At 41.7% G+C, this 21685-nt stretch overlaps 1 protein-coding gene across 1 annotated transcript in view; it reads left to right on the forward strand.

Moving 5' to 3' along the window:
* CHST9 (carbohydrate sulfotransferase 9) overlaps positions 1–18733 on the forward strand; it is a 273234-nt gene extending 254501 nt beyond the window's left edge. The window contains exon 4 of the mRNA XM_075532848.1: positions 16673–18733. Coding sequence (XP_075388963.1) covers positions 16673–17764 — 1092 coding nt within the window. The 3' untranslated portion in view covers positions 17765–18733. The remainder of the gene's footprint in view (positions 1–16672) is intronic.
* Positions 18734–21685: the final 2952 nt, after the last annotated feature.

Consider the following 21685-nt stretch of genomic DNA (forward strand, 5'->3'; position numbering starts at 1 on the left):
GAAATGTATGAAATATGAATCTAGGAAATGTTGAAGTTCTCAAAAAAAGAAAAGAAAGAGAGCACGCTAAGATGTATATCCTAGGTTATCAGTGAACTGAAATGCACTGGGAATGGCCATTTTTAATCACACCTCATGTGGTTTACTCTGCTAGGAGTGAACATTTCAAGAAAGATGGTCACATGCATTGTCAAAAAGAACATTTCAAGGACTATCTTGGAGGGCAATGTTGCATATGACAGGAAAATATCTACATGCCTACAAGAAGACCTTTAAAATTCAACTGTTATTCAAATTTACATACCAAGCATGAAAGCCCACGATGTATTAACTGAAGAATTCTACCTGCTTCTTTAATCTAAACTTGATAAAGCAGGCAGTCAGGATGCATTGGTCATCACTAGCAATTGTCATATAAGACTTGGAAACAAAGAGGAAGACTGGCTAGTTGAAAAATATGGTGTTGGTGAAAGGAAAGGAGCTAGACACCACATAAAAGAGTTTTACAAGATCAGTGAATTCTTCTCTGAGAATAAACTTTTTCAACAACATAAACACTGACTATACCCATGGACATAGACACATACCTCAGGCAGAATACATAGGAATCAAGCGAACTACATTTATGGGAAGAGAGGGTGGCGCGTCTCAATATCATCCATGACAACATGTCCAGGAGCCAACTATGGAACAAACCATTTGTTGCTCATATGTAAATTCAGGTGGAAACAGAAGACAGTCCAAACAACGCCACACTCTTGAGCAGACTCAGCCTGAATTTAAAGACAATTTTAAGAACAGATTTAACTAACACATTGAACACTGGTGGCTGAAGACCAGCTGTTGTGTAGAATGGCATCAAGAACATCCTACATGAAGAAAGCAAGTGATCATTAGAAAGATAGGGAAAAGAAAACTAAAGGAAAAGGCCATAGTGAACGTCAGGGGAGATGGAAATGCACTCTTGAACACAGAGGAGCTAACACCAAGGAAAGACATTATACAGTACAAAGAGTGACCTTCCGAGTATTTCAAAGAGGAGCTCAAGAACAAGAACAGCTCTCTAACGATGTGTACAAGAAAACCGAAAGGAAAGAAAGAATGTGCTCATCACATACCAGGCAGAAAGAAATGAAGGAAGAACAGAATCCAAGTGTCAAGTTGCCACATTGAAAGAGTCTGTGGACAAAATAGTAAATGAAGCAGGGTTCATCCAAAGAAAGATAGAAGGCGTCCCTGTATCAAATAGAATTGGTTGACACTCAACCATTTCAAGAGGTGGCATATGATCAAGAACCAGTGATGCTAAAGGAGGAGATCCAAGCTGCACTGAAAGCAATAGCTAAAGGAAAGGCTCCAGGGTTGACAGAATCCTCACTGAGATGCTTCAACAAACTGATGAAGCACTGAAAGCATTCGCTCATCTATGCAGAGAAATTTGAAGACAGTTACCTGGCCAATTGACTAGAGAAGAGCCATATTTGTGCCCATTCCAAAGAAAGGTGGCCCAGCAAAATGCAGAAATTATCAAGCAATGTAGTCAATATTGCATGCAGCTAAAATTTTACTGAAGATAATTAAAAATGGTTGCATCTATATAGACTCTAATTATCAAGCTTTCAGTTAGCAGCATTGACCATTTGTACCACCCAGGGACTAAATTACATCTGCAATATATCATCAAGAAGCATCTAGACTAGTGTTTGACCATACAACTAAGTACTACAACATACCCAAGTTAACATATACATTTAACCATCACAATTTCCAAGGCAGTCCCCCCCAGACTGAAGCTATGTAGGGGTGGATGCTTGAAAATGTCTTTAAGGATATACTGAACAGAAAAAGAACTGGATGAAGGTAAGAAATATGATTTTTGGGGAGCAGAATGATGTCAGTTACACTGGAGATGACCACTGAAGGGTGCTGTAGCGCCAGAGAAGTTATTTCAAAATACAGTAAAGGAAAATGTTCTCTTCCATTTTTCTGGCCATGCTTCTAAGTTACTACCTAGATTATAAAAATTAGATTTTGCTAAATATGAGTTGGTCATATGAACCTGGCCCCCAAACAGTTAATCATTGTGTGGACTGAACCTTCAGGTAATCTCTTTGCATGGATCTGTAGTCATGGCAGGAAGTGGATAGTTTCCCTTAATGTATCAATTGCCATGCAAACAGCATGGTACAGCTCTTCTCGTTTATAAAAAGACACATGGATCAGATTCTCCAGGCACTAGGGTTTTATCAGGAATTGAAAGACACCTTCAACCTTTCTTATGTCATCAATAATTCAGGTACACGGTTCACAAATCACTCATTCCTTTCCAGTTGCCTGAATCCTGGGGGATTTCCTTTAACTGGGGAGAGCCGCACCCTGACAAGAGTCAAGGAGACAATTGGACCTTTCTTGCCCATTAGAACAGATACACTCTCCTTGCTCAGGGGGAAACACACTCTGTACCAAAGAGTCACAAACTGTAGTAGGTCATGTGCCACGGGTAAACAAGTTCTTTCCCCAGGTCAGCAAACTGATCCAGAATTTCCAATGAAAATCTTTGGACCTGACAGGTGAACTCAATTCCATACACTTTCATTTTGCTCTAACATTGGTAGCGAGTTAGAAACCGACACTTATGGGAAGCCAGCAAAAAGCCTCCTGCATGAAGCCTGAGATTTCCTTTCAGTGAATGACCAGTGCCCCTTTATGTGAAAAGTAGACGTTAACAATCTGGGATATTATTTTTAAGCAAAGCATGCCAAGATATCTTTGCTCCTTCCAAGGAGCTGCTTAAATAATTGCAATGAGGAAAAGGAGAGTGAAGATGGGGCAATATGTCTAGGATTTTGAGAGAATCATGCTTGCTTTATTATAAAAATGTCTCTATAAACACCTTAAAGAAGATCTCTGTTCATCTATCTCTCAAAATAGAAAAGAATTATGATTGGAGATCAACACTAGCCTCCCCCTCCCCCCCCCCAGTCCCAACTGGTCTATAAAACAAAAACAGACAAACAAACAAAAGGGGTTGGCATGGTCCAACCTGACTCCATCCTATCACCAGCCACATGCTGCTGCGCATCCCCAGGCTTGGCGGCAGGGGGCAAAAACTCCTCTGTCCAACAGGAGCTCATTTCATACCAGTTCCAGCAAGAAGTTTTCTGGACACAGAAGATTCACACCCTCTGGCTCAGGGGTCAAAAACGGTGTCCCTCATGCCTGGATTTGCAAAGAAAGAGGAGACCATGACCCCCAGATGCCTCTTTTTAAAATCATTTTATTGAGGCTCATACATCTCTTATCACAATCCATCATCCATTCATTGTGTCAAGCACATTTGTATGTTTGTTGCCCTCAGCATTCTCAAAATATTTGCTTTCTACTTGAACCCTTGAAATCAGCTCCTCATTTTCCCCCTCCCTCTCCATCCCACCTCCCTCACAACCCCTTGATAATTTATAAATTATTATTATTTTGTCATGTCTTACACTGCCCAGCGTATCCCTTCGCCCCCTTTCCTGCTGCCCTTTTCTGAGATATAGAATCAAGTATAGTCATCTCTCAGATATTTAATCCTGAAGCTTCTAATCCATTCCACCACCACTCCCAGCAAAATTTCTAAATTTAAAATTAAAGTGCAGAAATTAACGTACCTTTATTCGTGAATAGGTATGACCTTGCCAATTTATCATGCCATCATTCTTAGTGTCCAAAGGGCTCTATTTATTCTGCACTCGCGGGTCACAACCCACTAGATCCCCTCTTGTCTTGCTGCCACTTTAGTCCTTGCATTCTCCTTTTGCATCCAGTGCCTCACCATGACTCCTCCTCAGCCTGACCTCAGGAACCCCAGGACAGGATCTGGTAGGACAGACAAATTGTGCCTCCTCGCTCAGGGCCCGGGCTACCAATCATAGCACCGAAATACAAGTTGCCTATCTCGAGCAGAGTCGGGCTGGTCTCAGCTTTGCTCCAAGCTGAGCTGTCAGATAACAGGCAGATGGAAGCCAGATGGGGGAGGGGCTGCCACTCAAAGGTGCTAACACAGGCGAATGTGATCTGGGGTTGGCCGATGCTGAGCCGAATGAGAGCAATGGACAGTCTGGCTACCGGTGTCACTGCTGCTCTCACAGTTGCTATTGCTGAGACCAGGGCTTAATAATTTTGGACCCAGAGGCAGTGGACTGGGTGAGAAACAGGTCTCCAGGTATAAGCTACTTCCTGACACGTGTGCCTTCAGAACATGCAAAATCCCTTGGCTCTGTGGTCATCTTCATCCAACTCTTCCTTTGGGGCCCTGCTTCTCTTGGTGACTGCTCTTTGTTCCTCTTATCATTAACAGCCCAGTCACTCCATATTTTCTAGTCTAGCCTCAAGGGCAGATAGGCTACAGTCTCCAGGGCTTAGCTGGCCCTATCTCCCCACCTGGGAAGAGCCCAGGCTTCCAGCCGCCTCATGGTTTTCCAGTTGGCCTTGAGATGAGCTTCCACCTCTTACCAAATCAGTGCCCACTGATTTCTCCCTGCTGCCATGAACACGGTCCATTCCGGTGACCATTCCAGTCTGTTGAAAAGTCAACATTGGACATGACATACCCAGTATAGAGGGAACATCGGAGAAGAAAGCCCTGGTCAGGAGGAATTAGTGTTTTGTCGAAGCCCGCTATGTGTCAGACACAGCACTGAATATTTCTTAACGTCGTTTACTTGAGTTGATATTCAAAAGGATTCATCTTTCCTTGCCCTCATCATGTCAGAGAGAGCTGAGATTCTAGCAAAAGTCTAAAGAGGCCTTTGGTTCAGTTGGTGCTGGCCTTTGGCCTGCTTGCTCCAGGCAATTCTTGTCTCTCTGGTGCAGCTCAAGTTCACAGGACTCTGGTTCCATGGAAATTGAAAGGATTCATGGTCTCCGTCTTATTTTAGGTATATACATGCAAACACACCCCATGAATGCTTACGAAGGAAGAATGATTAGGATGAGATGGTATTTGACATTGTGTATCCCAACCAAATGCCAACCAAATCTCAACAAATAACTTTTAGAATTTGCGTCTTCAAGATGAGAAGCAGGGAGTGCTGAATGTTCATCTACTCTTCAAAGGAAGACTGTGCCCTCCCCATCCGCCCTCATCTCAACATGTCTTTGTTTTCTGGGTAGACTTTCACTGGAGAGAGTTCAACAGCTTGCCTGAGGTGCCAGGCGTGAATTGCCAGCCCTCTCCCCTGAAGCCTTCAATCAATGACTGATTGGACTGGGTAGGCTAACCCTGGGCACTTGTTTACTTGGCTCTAGGAGGTCCTGAGCTCCTGAGTAGAACTGAGCTCCAATGCCCATCATGCTAACTTGCTTGCTACTTCGCGCTTTATTCTTGGTCGTCCCTCTTTGGCTCAATTCCTCACTTTGCTGCCAGTGTTTTCTGGAATCGATTCTCAGATAAACTATTTTCATTCCAATCCCGGTGTCAGGATCTGCTTCTAGGAAAAGATGAAGCCAGCGCTCTAAAATCTCCCAAGAAATACGTAGAGGACCCAGATGGCCAGACTCATCCATTCTTCTCCATCTCCTTCACTAACCTCTGCAGCCAGCCACCTTTGGCCTCAACAGGGTTCTTCCCTCTTGCACTTCCTTTGACCTTGACTTTTGTCTTATTGGATAGTTGCCATCGCTCATCTATCTGTGTCTAGTACTGCGGTGGCTTCCATGTGACTATGATGCTGGCTGGCAGGTGAGCTCCCAAGTGGCAGCAGCATGGAACTAGATGAGTACGGCCAATCATGAGAGTGCCTCGGGGCCAGCCAATGTGTCATACATGTGGTGCCTGGGGCCATCATGAGGAAAACCAGACCTTAAGCAACCAGAGACGCCCACAAGCAACATGGCAAGCTTGACTGGAGAGAGGAAAGAATGCGAACCAGACATGGTAACATGCTTCACTTTATCAAAGTGCCGCCCTCATTAAAGTTTTGTATTTCTTTAAAATGTCAGGTGCTGTGCGAAATAAAATTCTCTGGGTTGGAACTGAGAGAACTAGACAAACTTCTGAATGCCTTGAGGCATTCAGAGTGATGTTGGCAAGTTATTATCCAGTCTATCTTAATTTAGTTATCTGTAAACTTGGAAAGGAAACAATAGACTCATTCTTTCTACATCATTTAGGAAGAGGATATCATGACAAACCTATAAGAGCATATTGAACCCATAGAAGGGAAGCTTCAATAAATTACAATGCTCTCTGTTTTCAGTTCCTGGTGGTTTTGCCAAACCAAAGAAAAGCACTAATCTCAACAGAAACTTCCTGTTGATGTTTATATTCTGTTATTTCATCAGCCCAGATATTTTAAGCTTCTGTCACCTAAAAAGAGTTTTAAAACACAATTTAACTCAAAATTGAAAAATAAGTCATTATTTTACTCCTTGAATCTAAGATTATGAGCCTAGAATATACTTTCTGGATCAACTTGAAGAGCATTGCTTCATAGACTATTTTGAGTTGAAGCAGCTTGGAGGTGTCGTGGATAGCACAGGAGCCGGTTCATCGGTTTCTCCCTGTGCCCTCTCGTCCGCGTGGGCATTGTGCTCGCCTCTTACTTATAATAGTCTGCTCTTCTCTTTCCTTTTCTTTACTCTGTATCCATTCCAATTGATTTTTTTCTTCCCCGTTTCATCTTTCACTTATCTTTTGCTCATCTTTCTTCTCCACCTCCCTATAAAATGTAACATTTTTCATACACAGAGCCTTCAAAATGTTTGGGGGGAAATCATAATGTCTTTTTAGTCCATTTTTCCATGAAGTTTGTGAAACCCCCTCATACTCTTAACTTTGCTAAACGTTGGAAGGGAGAGAGAAGGAATGGAAAGAAGTGGGGGTCAGGTGGAGGGAGTAGATCCACCTGGAGAATGCTTTTCACCTACAATATGTGTAATAAATAACTATCCATAGACTGGATCAACAAGAATAACTAAGGTTTACCGAGGACGTAATTTCTCTCTTTTTGTAATCATTTTATTAGGGGCTCATACAACTCTTATCACAATCCATACGTACATCAATTGTGTAAAGCACATTTATGCATTCATTGCCCTCATCCTTCTCAAAGCATTTGCTCTCCACCTAAGCCCCTGGTATCAGCTCCTCATTTTTCCCCTCCCTTCCCACTCCCCACTCCGTCATGATCCCTTCATAATTTATAAATTATTATTTTGTCATATCTTGCACTGTCTGACGTCTCCCTTCATCCACTTTTCTGTTGTCCATCCCCCAGGGAGGAGGTTATATGTAGGTCCTTGCAATTGGTTCCCCCTTTTCAACCTACCCTCCCTCCACCCTACCAGTATCGCCACTCTCACCACTGGTCCTGAAGGGATCATCCGCCCTAGATTCCCTGTGTTTCCAGTTCCTATCTGTACCAGTGTACATCCTCTGGTCTAGCCAGATTTGTAAGGTAGAATTAGGATCATGATAGTGGGTGAGGGAGGGGAAGCATTTAGGAACTAGAGGAAAGTTGTATGTTTCATCATTGGTACACTGCACCCTTACTGGCTCATCTCCTCCCCGAGACCCTTTGTTAAGGGGGTGTCCAGTGACCTACAAATGGGCTTTGGGTCTCCACTCTGCACTCCCCACCTCATTCACAATGATATGATTTTTTGTTCTTTGATCCCTTCGGCACCTCATGATCTCACAGGCTGGTGTGCTTCTTCCATGTGGCCTTTGTTGCTTCTGAGCTAGATGGCACCTTTTTACCTTCAAGCCTTTAAGACCCCAAATGCTATATCTTTTGACAGCTGGGCATCATCATCTTTCTTTGCCACATTTACTTATTCACCTGCTTTGTCTTCCGCGATTGTGTCAGGAAGGTGAGCATCATAGAATGCAGTTTAATAGAACAAAGTATTCTTGCATTGAGGGAGTACTTGAGTGGAGGCCCAATGTCCATCTGCTACCTTAATACTAAACCTATGCACATAGATCTATTTCCCCATCCTCATATATAAATATATTTACAAATGTACATGCCTTTATTTAGATCTCTATAAATGCCCTTTGTGAGGACATATTTTCCCGTAAGAACTCTTAATATTTCTTCCAGGTAATCCATCTAGTCTACAAGGATGGGTTCGATGATAGCCCCATTTTCCTGCAAGGAGACTGAAAAACACAATAGGTCCATCAAAGTTACTCAGACATAACATGGTAGAACATGGATGCAAAGCCAGGCTTCTTAAGTCAAAACTCTCAAATCAAAAATCTTAACTCAAAACCCTTGTCTCCACATGCTTGTGTGGAAAGCATCTGATTGGTGCTTGTCTTATATAGTTTTATTTTGGTATTAAACAAGAAATAAATGATTTTTAAAATAATGTAGAGGGAGGAAAGGCTTTTAAAAAATGACTAAGATTCAAATGCAGGTCAGCAAGGGTTGTGCTTGCTTCGGCAGCTTCTCTGAACGCGTGGAGCCTCAAGTCAGAAGCAGGACCATGCCCGTCATCTGGTCTTTGGGTTGAAGCAGTGATTAAGGCAACTTTTGCTATGCCCAAGCCTTTTGACTAGACACACAAGCTGATGAATACTCAACAGAGAGGAAACCAGTGCAAAGTTACAGAGACAAGAAATGGGTATCATTTTGCAAGGCACCTATTTTCTCAAAGAAACTCTGCCCCACTTCCAAGCCTTCAAGAATCAGACAGCCTTGTTTTACATTGTCTTTGTCAGGTTCTGCCTGCCGTATCACCTAGTGTACTCCAGTAGTTCCTGGGCTGATATATATTTTTTTATCTCCCTCTACTCTCTCCTGAGCAGGACTGTCCTGTATGTGCAGGACTGAATCTGTCATGCGAGCCTGGCCTGCTATGAGCAACCAGTGCCTCCCACACAATAAGTGATCAGGAAAGATTGTACACTGAGTTACTGATGGTGAGGACTGGTACGGAAGATGGAGAAGGAGACATGGGTATATTGCACTGACTTGGAATGCCAACTATTCGCTTCCATTTTAGTACTACATGTTCACACGCTTCCCAGTTGCTCAAGTGTCCTGTTAGGAATGAAGATACAGCATCCAGTCCTCTTACACGGCAAGCTTCTGAAGCCCTGGAACCAAGGTTTTAGAGGTGTAACAGTGGCACACAGGGAATGGGCCGAGAGCAAGATTTATATTCCCAGAAAGGACAGACTTGTGCATCGCCCCCTGCTCTCATCATGAGTATTATGAATGACTCACTAAAACCAACAGCTTTTTTTAAAAAAATAATTTTATTGGGGGCTCGTACAACTCTTATCTATCTATCTATCTATCTATCTATCTATCTATCTATATATGTATATATATATATACATTGTGTCAAGCACATTTGTACACTTGTTACCATCATCATTCTCAAAACATTTTCTTTCTACTTGAGCCCTTGATATCAACTCCTAATTTTCACCCTTCCTCCCTCATGAACCCTTCATAATTTATAATTTATTATTATTATTTAAAGTCTTAAACTGACCGATGTCTTCCTTCACTCAATTTTCTGTTGTCCATCCCACAGGGAAGGGGTTATATGTGGATCATTGTGATCTGTTTCCCCTTTCTCCCCACACCTTTCCCTTACTCTCCAGGTTTCACTACTCTCATTATTGGCCCTGAGGGGTTTATCTGTCCTGAATTCCTTGTGTTTCAGACTCTTATCTGTACCAGTGTACATCCTCTGGTCTAGCCATATTTGTAAGGTAGAATTGGGATCATGATAGTGGGGGGAGTATTAAATAACTAGAGGAAAGTTGTATGTTTCATAGGTATTTTACTGCACCTTGACTGGCTCAACTCCTCCCTTTGACCTGTCTATAAGGGGATGTCCAGTTGCCTACCAATGAGCTTTGGGTCTCCACTGTACACCCCCCCCCCTAATTCACAATAATATGATTTTTTTGTTCTGGGTCTTTTATCCCTGATACCTGATCCTGTTCGACACTTCATGATCACACAGGCTGGTGTGCTTCTTCCATGTGGGCTTTGTTGCTTCTCAGCTCAATGGCCACTTGTTTATCTTCAGCCTTTAAGACCCCAGACACTATATCTTTTGATAGCCAGTTACCATCAGCTTTCTTCACATTTGCTTATGCAGCTGCTTTGCCTTTAGTGATTGTGCTAGGGAAGGTGAGCAAATGAAACAGGAGGAAGAGAGAACATCTTGGCCCATCAAGCCCTGAGGACGATATTCCTGTTCAGAGCAGCCAATGCACAGAGAGGACCATAGGGTCTCCCCCACTATGAGACACAACGTCCCTCACTAACCAATAGTGCCATGGGGACAATACTGGAGACACAGTATAGGAACTGCACCAGATTTGACCCCATACCACCAATGTGAAACACTAAGGGTGTGCAACAGAACAGCAAGGGGAGCAGAGCAGCGTAGTCCCCAGTGAATACGAAAAATAGACATTGGGGCCAGGGCATGGCACCTCATCAGACTCAACCAGAAATCACTCCTAAATGTCAACAAACAGGCTTTGAACTATTTATAGGCTTTTCTTTTTTGTCATTGGTTTTGCTGTTGTTATTGTTGTTGTGTTTTCTTTTGTTGCTTTGTTTTGCTCTGTTTTATTTTTTGTGCATATTATTACCTCTACAGGTCTATCTAGATAAGATAGGTAGGATACACAATCTGGAAGATAAAACAATGGGTCCAATGGTTCCAGGGGATGGTCATGGGAGAGGGAAAGGAGGGGGAAAGGAAGTGGTTGTTAACAAACCCAGGGACAAGGGAACAGCAGGTGATCCAAAATCAATGGTGAGGAGGGTGTCCGAGGCCTGGTAGAGCTTGATCATGGGCAATGTAACCAAGAGGAATTACTGAAACCCAAATGAAATCTGGGCATGAAAGTGGGACAAGAGAAAAGTAAAAGGAAGTAGAAGAAAGCACTAGGAAGCAAAGGGCATTTATAGAGGTATAAATACAGGCATGTACATATGTAAATATATTTATATATGACATGGGGAAATAGATCTATGTGCATATATGTATAGGTTTAATATTAAGGATATTGGACCTCTACTCATGTACTCCCTCAGTCAAAAACACTTTGTTCTATGAAACTGGCATTCCATGATGCTCACCTTCTTGTTAGGTACAGACCAGTTGGTTTCAACTCTGAGTGGCTCTTGTGTACAACAGAATACAATTCTGCCTGCTCCCATGCTGTCCTCACAGATGTTCTTATATTTGAGCCCATTGTTGCAGCCACTACATTAATTCATCTCCTTAAGGGTCTTCTTCTTTTACACTGAACTCCCACTTTATAAACATGAAGTCCTTCTCCAGGGACTGATAATGTGTCCAAAATACACGAGGCAAAATCTTACCATCCTTGTTTCTAAGGAGCATTCTGGCTGCACCTCTTCCAAGACGGATTTGTTCATTTCTTCATAATACAAAGAAATGTAACTGCACTCATCCCTGGATTCAAGTTAAATCATAAAATATACATTATTAAAGGTCATATTAAGAAGTTAAATTAGAAAAATGTCAAACCCACATGAAACGGTGGTAGTCATGGAAATCACTGCCTAATCACTAATATAACGATCAAATGCGCTTGCTAACTGTCTACCACAGTCCACAGAGGCATAACCTACACTGTGTAGGACACTGTCAGAAATGGTAGCATCAGCACAAGTTTATTGTCAGCCTTAAAGACACTTAACTAGCTGGAAACATAATTTTTTAAATTGCCACAATGTAGAGAAGGAAGTTAATTCATTGTCCCTGAAAAATGATGATGATAAGATCACTTCGTACATTTATAAGGTTTTACTTCTTTTAGCCCACTTAATCCTTGCCCACTGTGGTTTTAAGATAGGGAGTCACTGCCATTGTTCTCATTTTACAGGTGAAGTAACTGAGAAGGCTGACAAACTTACTTATGGATCCATAGCCAGATGGGTGCAGAGCTGCAGCTCCACCCCAGGAGTCTGTGCCCTACCTGCTGTTGCCTGGCCTTAAGAGAAGCAGAAGATCCAACTTGTTCCAAAATCCCCAGGTTGGGTCCAGCCCAGGCTCTGCAGTTGACACGAGGGACCATTGTATCTATGCCTTTGGATTTTGAATTTCGCCAAGAGGCTTCTGGGATTTTCAGTGTGACCCACACTTCTTACTAATGCAGACTGAAATCATGGTGCTGCTTGACTTCTCTTGGACAAGGGAAAAGACGGCATCCTTTCCTCCTTATGAAATCCAAACCAGAAAAAGAAAACATTTATTTGCACTGAATTCCAATCATTTTCAATTCCATTCATAGTCAAGTCTCCTCACCTCGCTCTTTTCCTCTCAAGGATAGCCTTCAGATTCCATCCTAGTTTTCTGTCTCTTCTCTACAAAGAAAGGAAAGTCTTAGATCGCCTTTAAAATTAACATGGTCCCTAAACTATGTTGTGGATTTAAACTCATTCCCTTAAACCTGTATTTGTTATTGTTGGTTTTGTTTGTTTTTACTGAAAACTCATTGGCCTGCTAACCACAAGGTCAGTGGTTTGATCCACTGCAAGAGGGGAATATGAGGCTTGGACCCCCATAAAGATTCACAGCCTTAGAAAGGGTCGCTGTAAGTTGGAATAAACTCAGGGCAATGGGTCAAGTTTTTAGGTTTTAATATGTTTGTGTCTCCATTTCTTCATGGACCCTAGAGGTCAGTAGGTAGTAGGTAATGTATGTTTTATGAATATGGCATGTAGCATGCATTTAGCAAATGGCAGACATCATGACTTTTGTTCCCTTTAAGCAGTGCCTTCAAGGCCCATAAATTCTTCTGACCCACAGTTTTCAAATCTGAAAACCCAGATTTGGGGTCCTAATCTAGATCCCTCAAAAGTACCTCCTTGTAAGTCTAAATGAATACCCACATCCAATCACATCCAAACAAAAACCAATTACCTTCTAATCCATTCTGACTTAGGGCAATATTCTGAGTGTTGAACAAGTAGGACAATTTGGGGTAAATTGATACCTTAACATTACTGAGTTTTTGAAACCAGACGCAAAGGGGTCCTGAGGCAAACTGTTGAAGTGTCTGGCTACTAACTGAAAGATTAGTAGGACAAACTCACCCACAGTTCTGAAGGAACAAAGATGATATTACCTGCTTCCACAAAGGAAATCCTACAAGGCAATTCTACTCTGTACCTGCGAGATCTCAGTCATGACAGCTTAACAAGCACAGAAGAATGATATTGTTCTTCAATTTAATTAAAATGTAAAATTATGTGGCTGCAAGTTATTGATCTAGATGCTTAAACCAATTGCCATCAAATCAACTCTAACTCAGAGGAACCCTGTTTGTGCGGGCCCCATGAGGGCGCCTCCGCGGGGTTTCCATGGCTTTTTCATTCTCATGTAGAGCATCAAACTCTTCAAAGGCATCTCTGGATGGACTCAGACCTCCAGTCTTTTAGTGCACAGCTGAGCACATTAACCATCTGTACATTCTAGGACTCCAGATTGTTGATGGGGGTTGCATAGATTTATTAACCGGATATTGACCTTGTTTAGATTATAATATACTGGTGAGCTAATTAACAACAGCTACCTGGCTGTTATAACAAGTACTGAACACAGGATGTATTAGCCAAAGTTAGACTTGCCCTGGTACCTTGTTCTGCTCTCCCAGTCGCTGGTAGCATGGTGTGGACATCCTTGCTACTAGGGTAATAGTATAGTATATTCTCCTCTACCAGAATCTTAGCCCCTAACATTTAGCACAGGACTCAATGTGTTAGTAGATTCTCAAGAACTCTAAGGGACAGAATGAAAGGGCAACTAATTTACATGTTAAGGATGAAACATAAGTATTAAAAGAAGTTGAATGCAAAACAATTGCAGAATACTTATTAACTCTGCAGTAAATCTAAAAGTTTACATTTTTTTTGTAAGGCGTGGGTATCAATGATTCTTCCTCTTTAACCTCAACCTGTAAATTAGTAGCTTACGATAGGTTATTATGGCAATTCCATAATCTCCAATCAACTTGAGCGAAGGGGCAAAATCTTGCCTATCAATCAGGTCACAGTCAATCATGCCTGTGTGGGCATGGCTTTCTCCTGAGGAATCTGGGAACTCCAGACTTCCTCCCTGGAGGTGGGACGCACACTCTCTGCTTCATATTACTGTTGACAAGCCACATGGAGCTATGCTGATGGCAGCCAGAGCCTTGCAGCGGGAGGAGCCAAGTGGAGACCCACACCAGTGCTGAGATGCTTCCACTGCCATTGGATCCACATGACTTTCCACCCATTGGCCTGTGATCTTACTGCATTCAGCATCATTATATGTGCTGCATGAGTCTAAAGAGGAATTTATAGACTAATATTGGACATAGGGGCTAATATTGGACTTATGGACTTGATCTGAACTGGGCTGGGATATTTTCTCAATATACAATTGTTCTTTGATATAAAGCTCTCTCTTACACACATATGAGTGTCACTGGATTTGTTTCTCCAGTCAACACGGACTAACACATTTATGTTCTAGAAAATACAGCGCATCGGAATAAATGGAGAAAAGAAGGAAGCTGTCAAGGATTTTCTCTTACTTGGATTCACAATAAACGCCCATGGAAGCAACAGTCAAGCAATCAAATGACATGTCGCCTTTGCACACATCTGAAAAAGACCTCTTCCAAGGGTTCAAAGGTGAAGATGGCACTTTGAGGATTAAGGTGCGCCTGACCCAAGACATGAGCAGAAGAAGCTGGAGACCAAAAAGAAGAAGAAGAAGAAGAAGAAGAAGAAGAAGAAGAAGAAGAAGAAGAAGAAGGAGGAGGAGGAGGAGGAAGAGGAGGAGGAGGAGGAGGAGGAGGAGGAGGAGGAGGAGGAGGAGGAGAAGAAGAAGAAGAAGAAGAAGAAGAAGAAGAAGAAGAAGAAGAAGAAGAAGAAGAAGAAGAAGAAGAAGAAGAAGAAGAAGGAGAAGAACTGAATTGAATTTTGGTGTTGGCAAAGAATATTGAATGCACCACACGTTTCAAGAGGAATAAATGACTCTGTATTGGGAAGAGTGTAGACCAAATGTTGTTTAGAATGACGTAAAGATGGCTAGACTTAGCTCATGGACTGTGGATGTGTTCTCAGAAGGTATCGGTCCTTGGAGAAAGACTTCATGCTTGATAATGTAGAGGGTTAGTGAAAACAAGACACAAAACCCTGAAAGATCCTCAAGGAGATGACTTGCACCAATAAGCTTCAATATAGCAAGATAGGGAGGATGGTGCAGGCGCGGCAGAGTTTCATGTAGTTTAGCTAGGATCATTATGAATCAGAACCAATTCAATCTGCCGGACAACATTCTATTCTAGTCCAATAACGCCTGCATTTTTAATTTCAGGGGGAAATTTTCTGTTTTTATTCTTTACTTTCATAGTTATCAATATATATTAATATATACATTTAATTAAATGCTATGAAAATGTCACTCTGGGTGTTATAGGTCTAGATTAACATTCTGTTCAGATGTACTGACATTATATTCTAGATACAGTTCATGACCTTGGGGATATAATGGCAATATTTTTGAGTTTGGGGGTGTGTATTTTTTCAATTCCTCACGGAAGTTTCTCCCACAATCCCCCACACTTTAGACTGGTGCCTACATGTGTATACCACAACCTCTTATCTATTTATTTATCCATTGATCTGCTGGTATCTGTATGTATGTACATTCATGTAGCTCTAGTTCAGGATTCTCTACACTTTGTCTTTTGGAATATCAATCATATTATGTCAGTTCTCTGCTCAGCACCTTCTAAAAGCTTTCTAATTAGTTTTTCCAGAGAAAAGGCCCAAAGCCTTATAGTTCCTCTCCCTATCAGAGAACAAAATGTCACTGTATAAGCTCTATGCTATCTGATAGACTCCATTTCCTATTTCTTCCTTTGTGCAGAAACGGTAAGAGTTGTGGGAAGGATGCCATGAGAGAACAGGTAGAGAGCTTGACTCGTCCTTCTGCCAAGAGAATTAGATCCTCATTCTATATTTCATGAAATTTTACATGGCAGGACATAAATTAGATCTTTCATTCTTCACTCAGGAAAGATACAATGAAAATATGCATACCTATATTTAAAGTTCATAAACCATGATCATAAATGAATGTAGCAAAATAGAATGTTTTCCAAGTGTAGAAATGCAGCACTTTTGACAACTACTTAAGAACAGAAACAGCGACTAGGATTTAGGTTTAACCTCGCCACGATGTATGACTTTAAACTGTTCTGTGTATTTCAGAGTGCCCCCAACAACAACAATTTAATTCAGATGTACCATGTGATACTTAGAGTCAGATGTGCTAACTAAATCAATACTTGAAGATAATCTGCTTCTTAATAGTTCAAGAACCAGTGACGTGCTGAATGATTGAGTTACATTCTGCAGCGTTATTGGTTACGCCAGGAAGAACGACCCAGGGCCCTTTTATCTCCATCTGGTTGATAGCATTTTTTTCATTGCTTCGTTTGCCAGAGATAAGCACCCTACAAGATAGATTGTCCGTGTAAATTGATAAACTGTTCTGCTGGCATATTTGAACTATGTTCTTCTTAACTGTATTTTAAAACAATTATGTTATGTTCTTCATCTGGTACAGCCATATTTATGATTGAGTTACCAACCTCTCTCTTTCTCTATTTTAACAGTACCCCAAGATCCACATGCCTGAGGAGGCAAAGGGGAAAAAAGAGAAGATTCTAGTCAATTCTGAGACGTCTCCAGGAGTCCTAGCAGAGATCAGCCACACACTAGGAGAGGGTCAAGCTTTGAGGAAAACCACAAGGTCATTGACAAATGAGCTAGTTGAAAATTTTCAAGGAACTAAGTCCCTTTTCAGGAAGTTCAGTGAAATGAAGTGGCCATTGGAAAGTCGCCCTTTAAATAAGAGTTTAGTCAAAGATGGCCAATGGAAGAACACAGATGTAGCCCAAGAAGCACGCAGGTCTTTCCTTCGGGAATTTTGTAAGAAATACGTTGGGGTAAGTGGTCCCCAGGCACACCTTTTACATATGGTATCCAGGATCTATGTGGAAGATAAGCACAGAATCCTATATTGTGAAGTCCCGAAGGCTGGCTGTTCCAACTGGAAAAGAGTTCTGATGGTCCTGAATGGACTGGCCTCCTCTGCACACAACATCTCCCACGATGCTGTCCACTACGGGAAGCACTTGAAGAGACTGGACAGTTTTGACTTAAAAGGGATACATATGCGCTTAAACACCTATACCAAGGCCGTGTTTGTTCGAGATCCCATGGAAAGATTGGTGTCAGCATTTCGGGACAAGTTTGAGCACCCCAATAGCTATTACCATCCAGTATTTGGGAAGGCGATTATAAAGAAATACCGGCCAAATGCTTGTGCAGAAGCATTACACAGTGGGTCTGGAGTCAAGTTCAAGGAGTTTGTCCACTACTTGCTGGATTCCCACCGGCCAGTAGGAATGGACATTCACTGGGAAAAGGTCAGCAAACTCTGCTATCCATGCTGGATCAATTATGATTTTGTAGGAAAATTTGAAACCTTGGAAGAAGATGCCAATTACTTTTTACAGCTGATTGGCGCTCCCAAAGAGTTGAAATTCCCCAAGTTTAAGGACAGGCACTCTTCCGATGAAAGAACCAGTGCTCAAGTTGTGAGTCAGTATCTGAAGAATCTCACCGGAACTGAGAGGCAGTTAATCTATGATTTTTATTACTTGGACTATTTGATGTTTAACTACACAATGCCATTTTTGTAGTGTGCATTTATTTTCTAAGACCAGGTATTTAACTTAATGATGATGGTCTCAAAGGAGTTACTGGAATTCTACAAATCTTTATGTAAGATACACGTAACTAAGTGCAGTTGTCTCAATTTAATGAATATTTTACCAAATTGTATGATACCCGTTGACACAAATTTATAGGGAAACCACCTAAAAGAGAAATGTAAACAATTTTATTTGCTCTAAAATGTTTGGAAAAGAGCTGCTTTTGCATTATGGATTGTATTATAGAAGCAATAACCTAACCAGCTGTTACATTAACTAAAACAGCTCTTGCCGTGGTTAAAACAAAAAACACCAGAATCTAAAATAGCATGAGTGTGTGTCTCTATCCAGGAATTCATTGTCTAAAATGCATGAATGGACATTTAACAGTAAGTGGAATATTAATCAAACCACTGCATAAGCTCCCAACACCCTGGAAATCTATCAACACTAAGGATGAATAGATTTTAAAATGACATTTTGGACCTATGCATTTTCATTTCAATTGGAAGGCACTCTGTGATTTAGATTATGAGAATATAGCAGAAAAACCAGATGAGGCTACAGCTTTTTATATTCAATAGCCAATAAAATATTCACAATATGCTAAGATCAAAGCAGCCTTCCTCTTCCAGAAAAACTAAAGGGAATTGATTCTGTTTTCATTTGAGCTTTCTACACAGAGACAACATGAACAGAACCGCTGAAGATTTTGTTTCTGCATTGGGTGGCTGGGAAGTTTAAGCCTCGTGAGAAAAAATGTGCTCCTCATTCTGGTTTAATTGGGCAGGGGGCAAGTTGTTTCAGGATGAATTCATCATTGAAAACAAAAATTGCCACTCTGTTGACCTCAAACAATAGCACAGTTTTATAAGAATATTAGTTGAGTCAAAGCATTGTGTGCATAGCTTGCTATGTGGAATGTACTCTTCAGAATAGCTTTTGTTTTCATATTCTAATTATTCAGCTTGGGAATGATTTTTTTAAATCTAATACACCACTTCAAAGCTAGGTTATGTTCTAGAAAATACACATAACAAGGGCCCCTAGAAATGTTTTCTAACGGGCTTATGCATAAACCAATGAAAGCATTTTCTTTTATAAACTTAAATATGCTATACTAACGATGTAAAACGCCATTGCATTCAAATATTAAATCAACATCTTTGGAAAATAAGGTCATGTGTCTGTTGTGTGAAAAGTTGTATTACATTTTGGAAATGTTCTTCAAGAGACTCTAAATGAAAAGATACCATCAGATTGGGGAAATTATCTCAATTAGTGGGCTTATTACCCCGAGTTAAGCAAACCATATGTTATTCAAACCTTGCCTAAATGCTTTCTGAAACATGTTCCTCTTCGCACACTGTTATTTTCTCTTGTCGGTAAATATTCAGTAATGCGTCTCAAGGGAAAGTAGGTATTAATATTGGAATCTTATAGAGCACCATAGTTACAGTCACATCATTTTATTTGATTTTCACTTTCCATTTCATAGTGGAGTATTCCTGAATTGATTCACTCTTGCATGCACACCTGTGTAAGGAGAGTGTGTGAGCTGCAATAGGCCGCCAGATCCTAAGTACCAAACCTTCCCAACGCATCGCACACTGCTTTTCCACACCATTGATTCCTGCCCCTAGAATAAACAATGAAGCTGTGCTCGCTCTTTGTAAGGGGGTTTACATTGTTGTTGCTCTGTCACATCAGGTCAGTTCTGCCACAGAGCGGTCCAATGACCCTACGGTCCTGCTCAGTCCGGGGCCGTCCTCACAACTGTTACGTGTGAGCCCATAATTGCAGCCACTGCATTGATCCCTCTCTTTGTGGATATTTCTTTTTTCTTTTTTTTCCCGTTGACCCTCTATGTTCCTAAGCATGAAGGCCTCTTCCAGGCCCTGGTCTCTCCGAAGAACACGCCCAAAGTCATGTGAAAAGGGGTAGCACCGTCCTCGGTGCTCAGGGACATTCCAGTTGCTCTCTTCCTCCACAGATTGGCTGCTTCTTCCCTCAGTCCAGAGTCTAATCAAGGCCCTTTGCCACTCCCACCCCCCGCCCCCTCCCCAGTTTGGAGGCATCAGTTCTTTGCTGATCTCCAGTATTCGTCGTCCACTTTTCACTTGTTTATGAGGCAGTAGAAGACACGGTGTCTTTTTGCTGTGCCATCCCACACAGAGCCCAGGAAACTTAGAAACAGTATCTTTATCTTTTTATGGAGGGAAGCAAAAATATGCCAACAATCCTGAAATATATTCCTTAGCTACACAAAATTTCGTTTCAATGGCATTTCCTATAAAGGATGAGGACCACTTTTAACTAAAACCATATAAGAAATGAATTATTTTTCATCTTTAATTTTTTTCCATTCACAGTTTTGGAAAGAAAGAAAAGAACAGATGCCTATGCCCTGCCCACTAATAGTATTTCTCCTCTATTGGGATAAAAGATATTTATAATGTATTTAAATATATACATATAGATTTAAATGTGCACAAACACCCCTATTGCTGTCATCAAGGAAATTTCTATGCATGACAAGCCCCATGTGTTATAGAATAGAGCTTATCCAGAAGGTTCTTTTGGCTATAATCTCTATAGAAACAGATTGGCAGCCGTTTCTTTCATGGTGCCAATGGAGCAGGGCAAGGGGTGCTTAATTAGCAATGTTGTCGTCAGTAGTCAACTAGTTAGTGCAAACTGTTTGCATTACCCAGGACATATGCATACATACATCTTTGTGACAGTTTGACCTTCATGGTGAAGAGGGACAAGAAAAAGAAAGAACCATGCTCTCTCTCCCATGGCTTTCTATACCCTTTGCTGTCTATAAGCCTTTCCTACCAAGTGAGAGCCTAGTGCTTCTCAGAGCCCGTGTTTCTACAGGTAGCCCTTCCATATTTTTTTTCCTGAGACTGATGCCACTGGAGACCCTGTAGGTGTGAGTTGCAGAGGCCATGGTTGTTGTTGCCCAGGAAAACCAAAGGTTTGCTGCGCCTGTTCTTCCTTTGAAATGGCATCTCCTTTTTATGCTCAGGCCAAGGAAGCCCATCATCACCCCAGAATCCTTGTGGCCTTAAAGAGCCTAGCTTGCTCTGCGTTGCAGGCTCACTCACGTTTACCTTTGTCGCTACTGCCTGTGGATGAAGCTCAAGAGCGAGCACCACCACTCTTTGGGACAGTCACTGATTTTTGGATTGAATCGCTCCAAGGCAAGTGTCCAATCCAGACTTCTCCTCCAGATGTCCGGTAACATTAGCATGCCTTAGATGTATGTAGTTAGAAGTTCTCTAATTAAACCCCAAGGATCCTATTTGTTTGTATAGGAAGCAGTAACACACTGGACAGCTCTTTTGTTTGTTATTCCCCCTCCTCGGAACTAGTACGAGGGGAACGAGTTGGCAATTAGAGTCAAAGCTACAGGCATTTCCCTTGGTAACCTGCCTGTGGATGTGTATTGTTGGTGTGACGGTGCCCAGAATCTGCCACAGACTTCAATAGAAACATATGCACAAGACGTCCAAGTGTCTCATATGTGTTTGGAAAGAGTCAGTAAGTAACTGACATCCGGGGTCCGCTTGCTAAATTTTCTCACTTTATTGTCCATAACATATTCTCAAGCAGCACAGTAACTTTTGGGACAACACCGGCAATTAGAAAGGAGAAAGGGACTTTAACGAGACTTTAACGCTTTATCAAGGACTCGCCGCTCTTCCCAAACGTGTTCTCTCTGAAAGTACATAGTGTTCAGTTGAAGCGGCTGCATAAGCAAACGCCAAGAATTTGGGGTAGCAGAGTTTCTTTTAACAAGATTTTTACTGTGACTTCTCATTTGGCCTCTTGGGGTGTCTTCAGGACAGGTGCCCTTGGCATTCATGGAGCCTGCTCCAGCGTAATCACTGCCGATGTCAG

Source organism: Tenrec ecaudatus, chromosome 15 (assembly GCF_050624435.1).
Source record: "Tenrec ecaudatus isolate mTenEca1 chromosome 15, mTenEca1.hap1, whole genome shotgun sequence".
Taxonomy (NCBI): domain Eukaryota; kingdom Metazoa; phylum Chordata; class Mammalia; order Afrosoricida; family Tenrecidae; genus Tenrec; species Tenrec ecaudatus.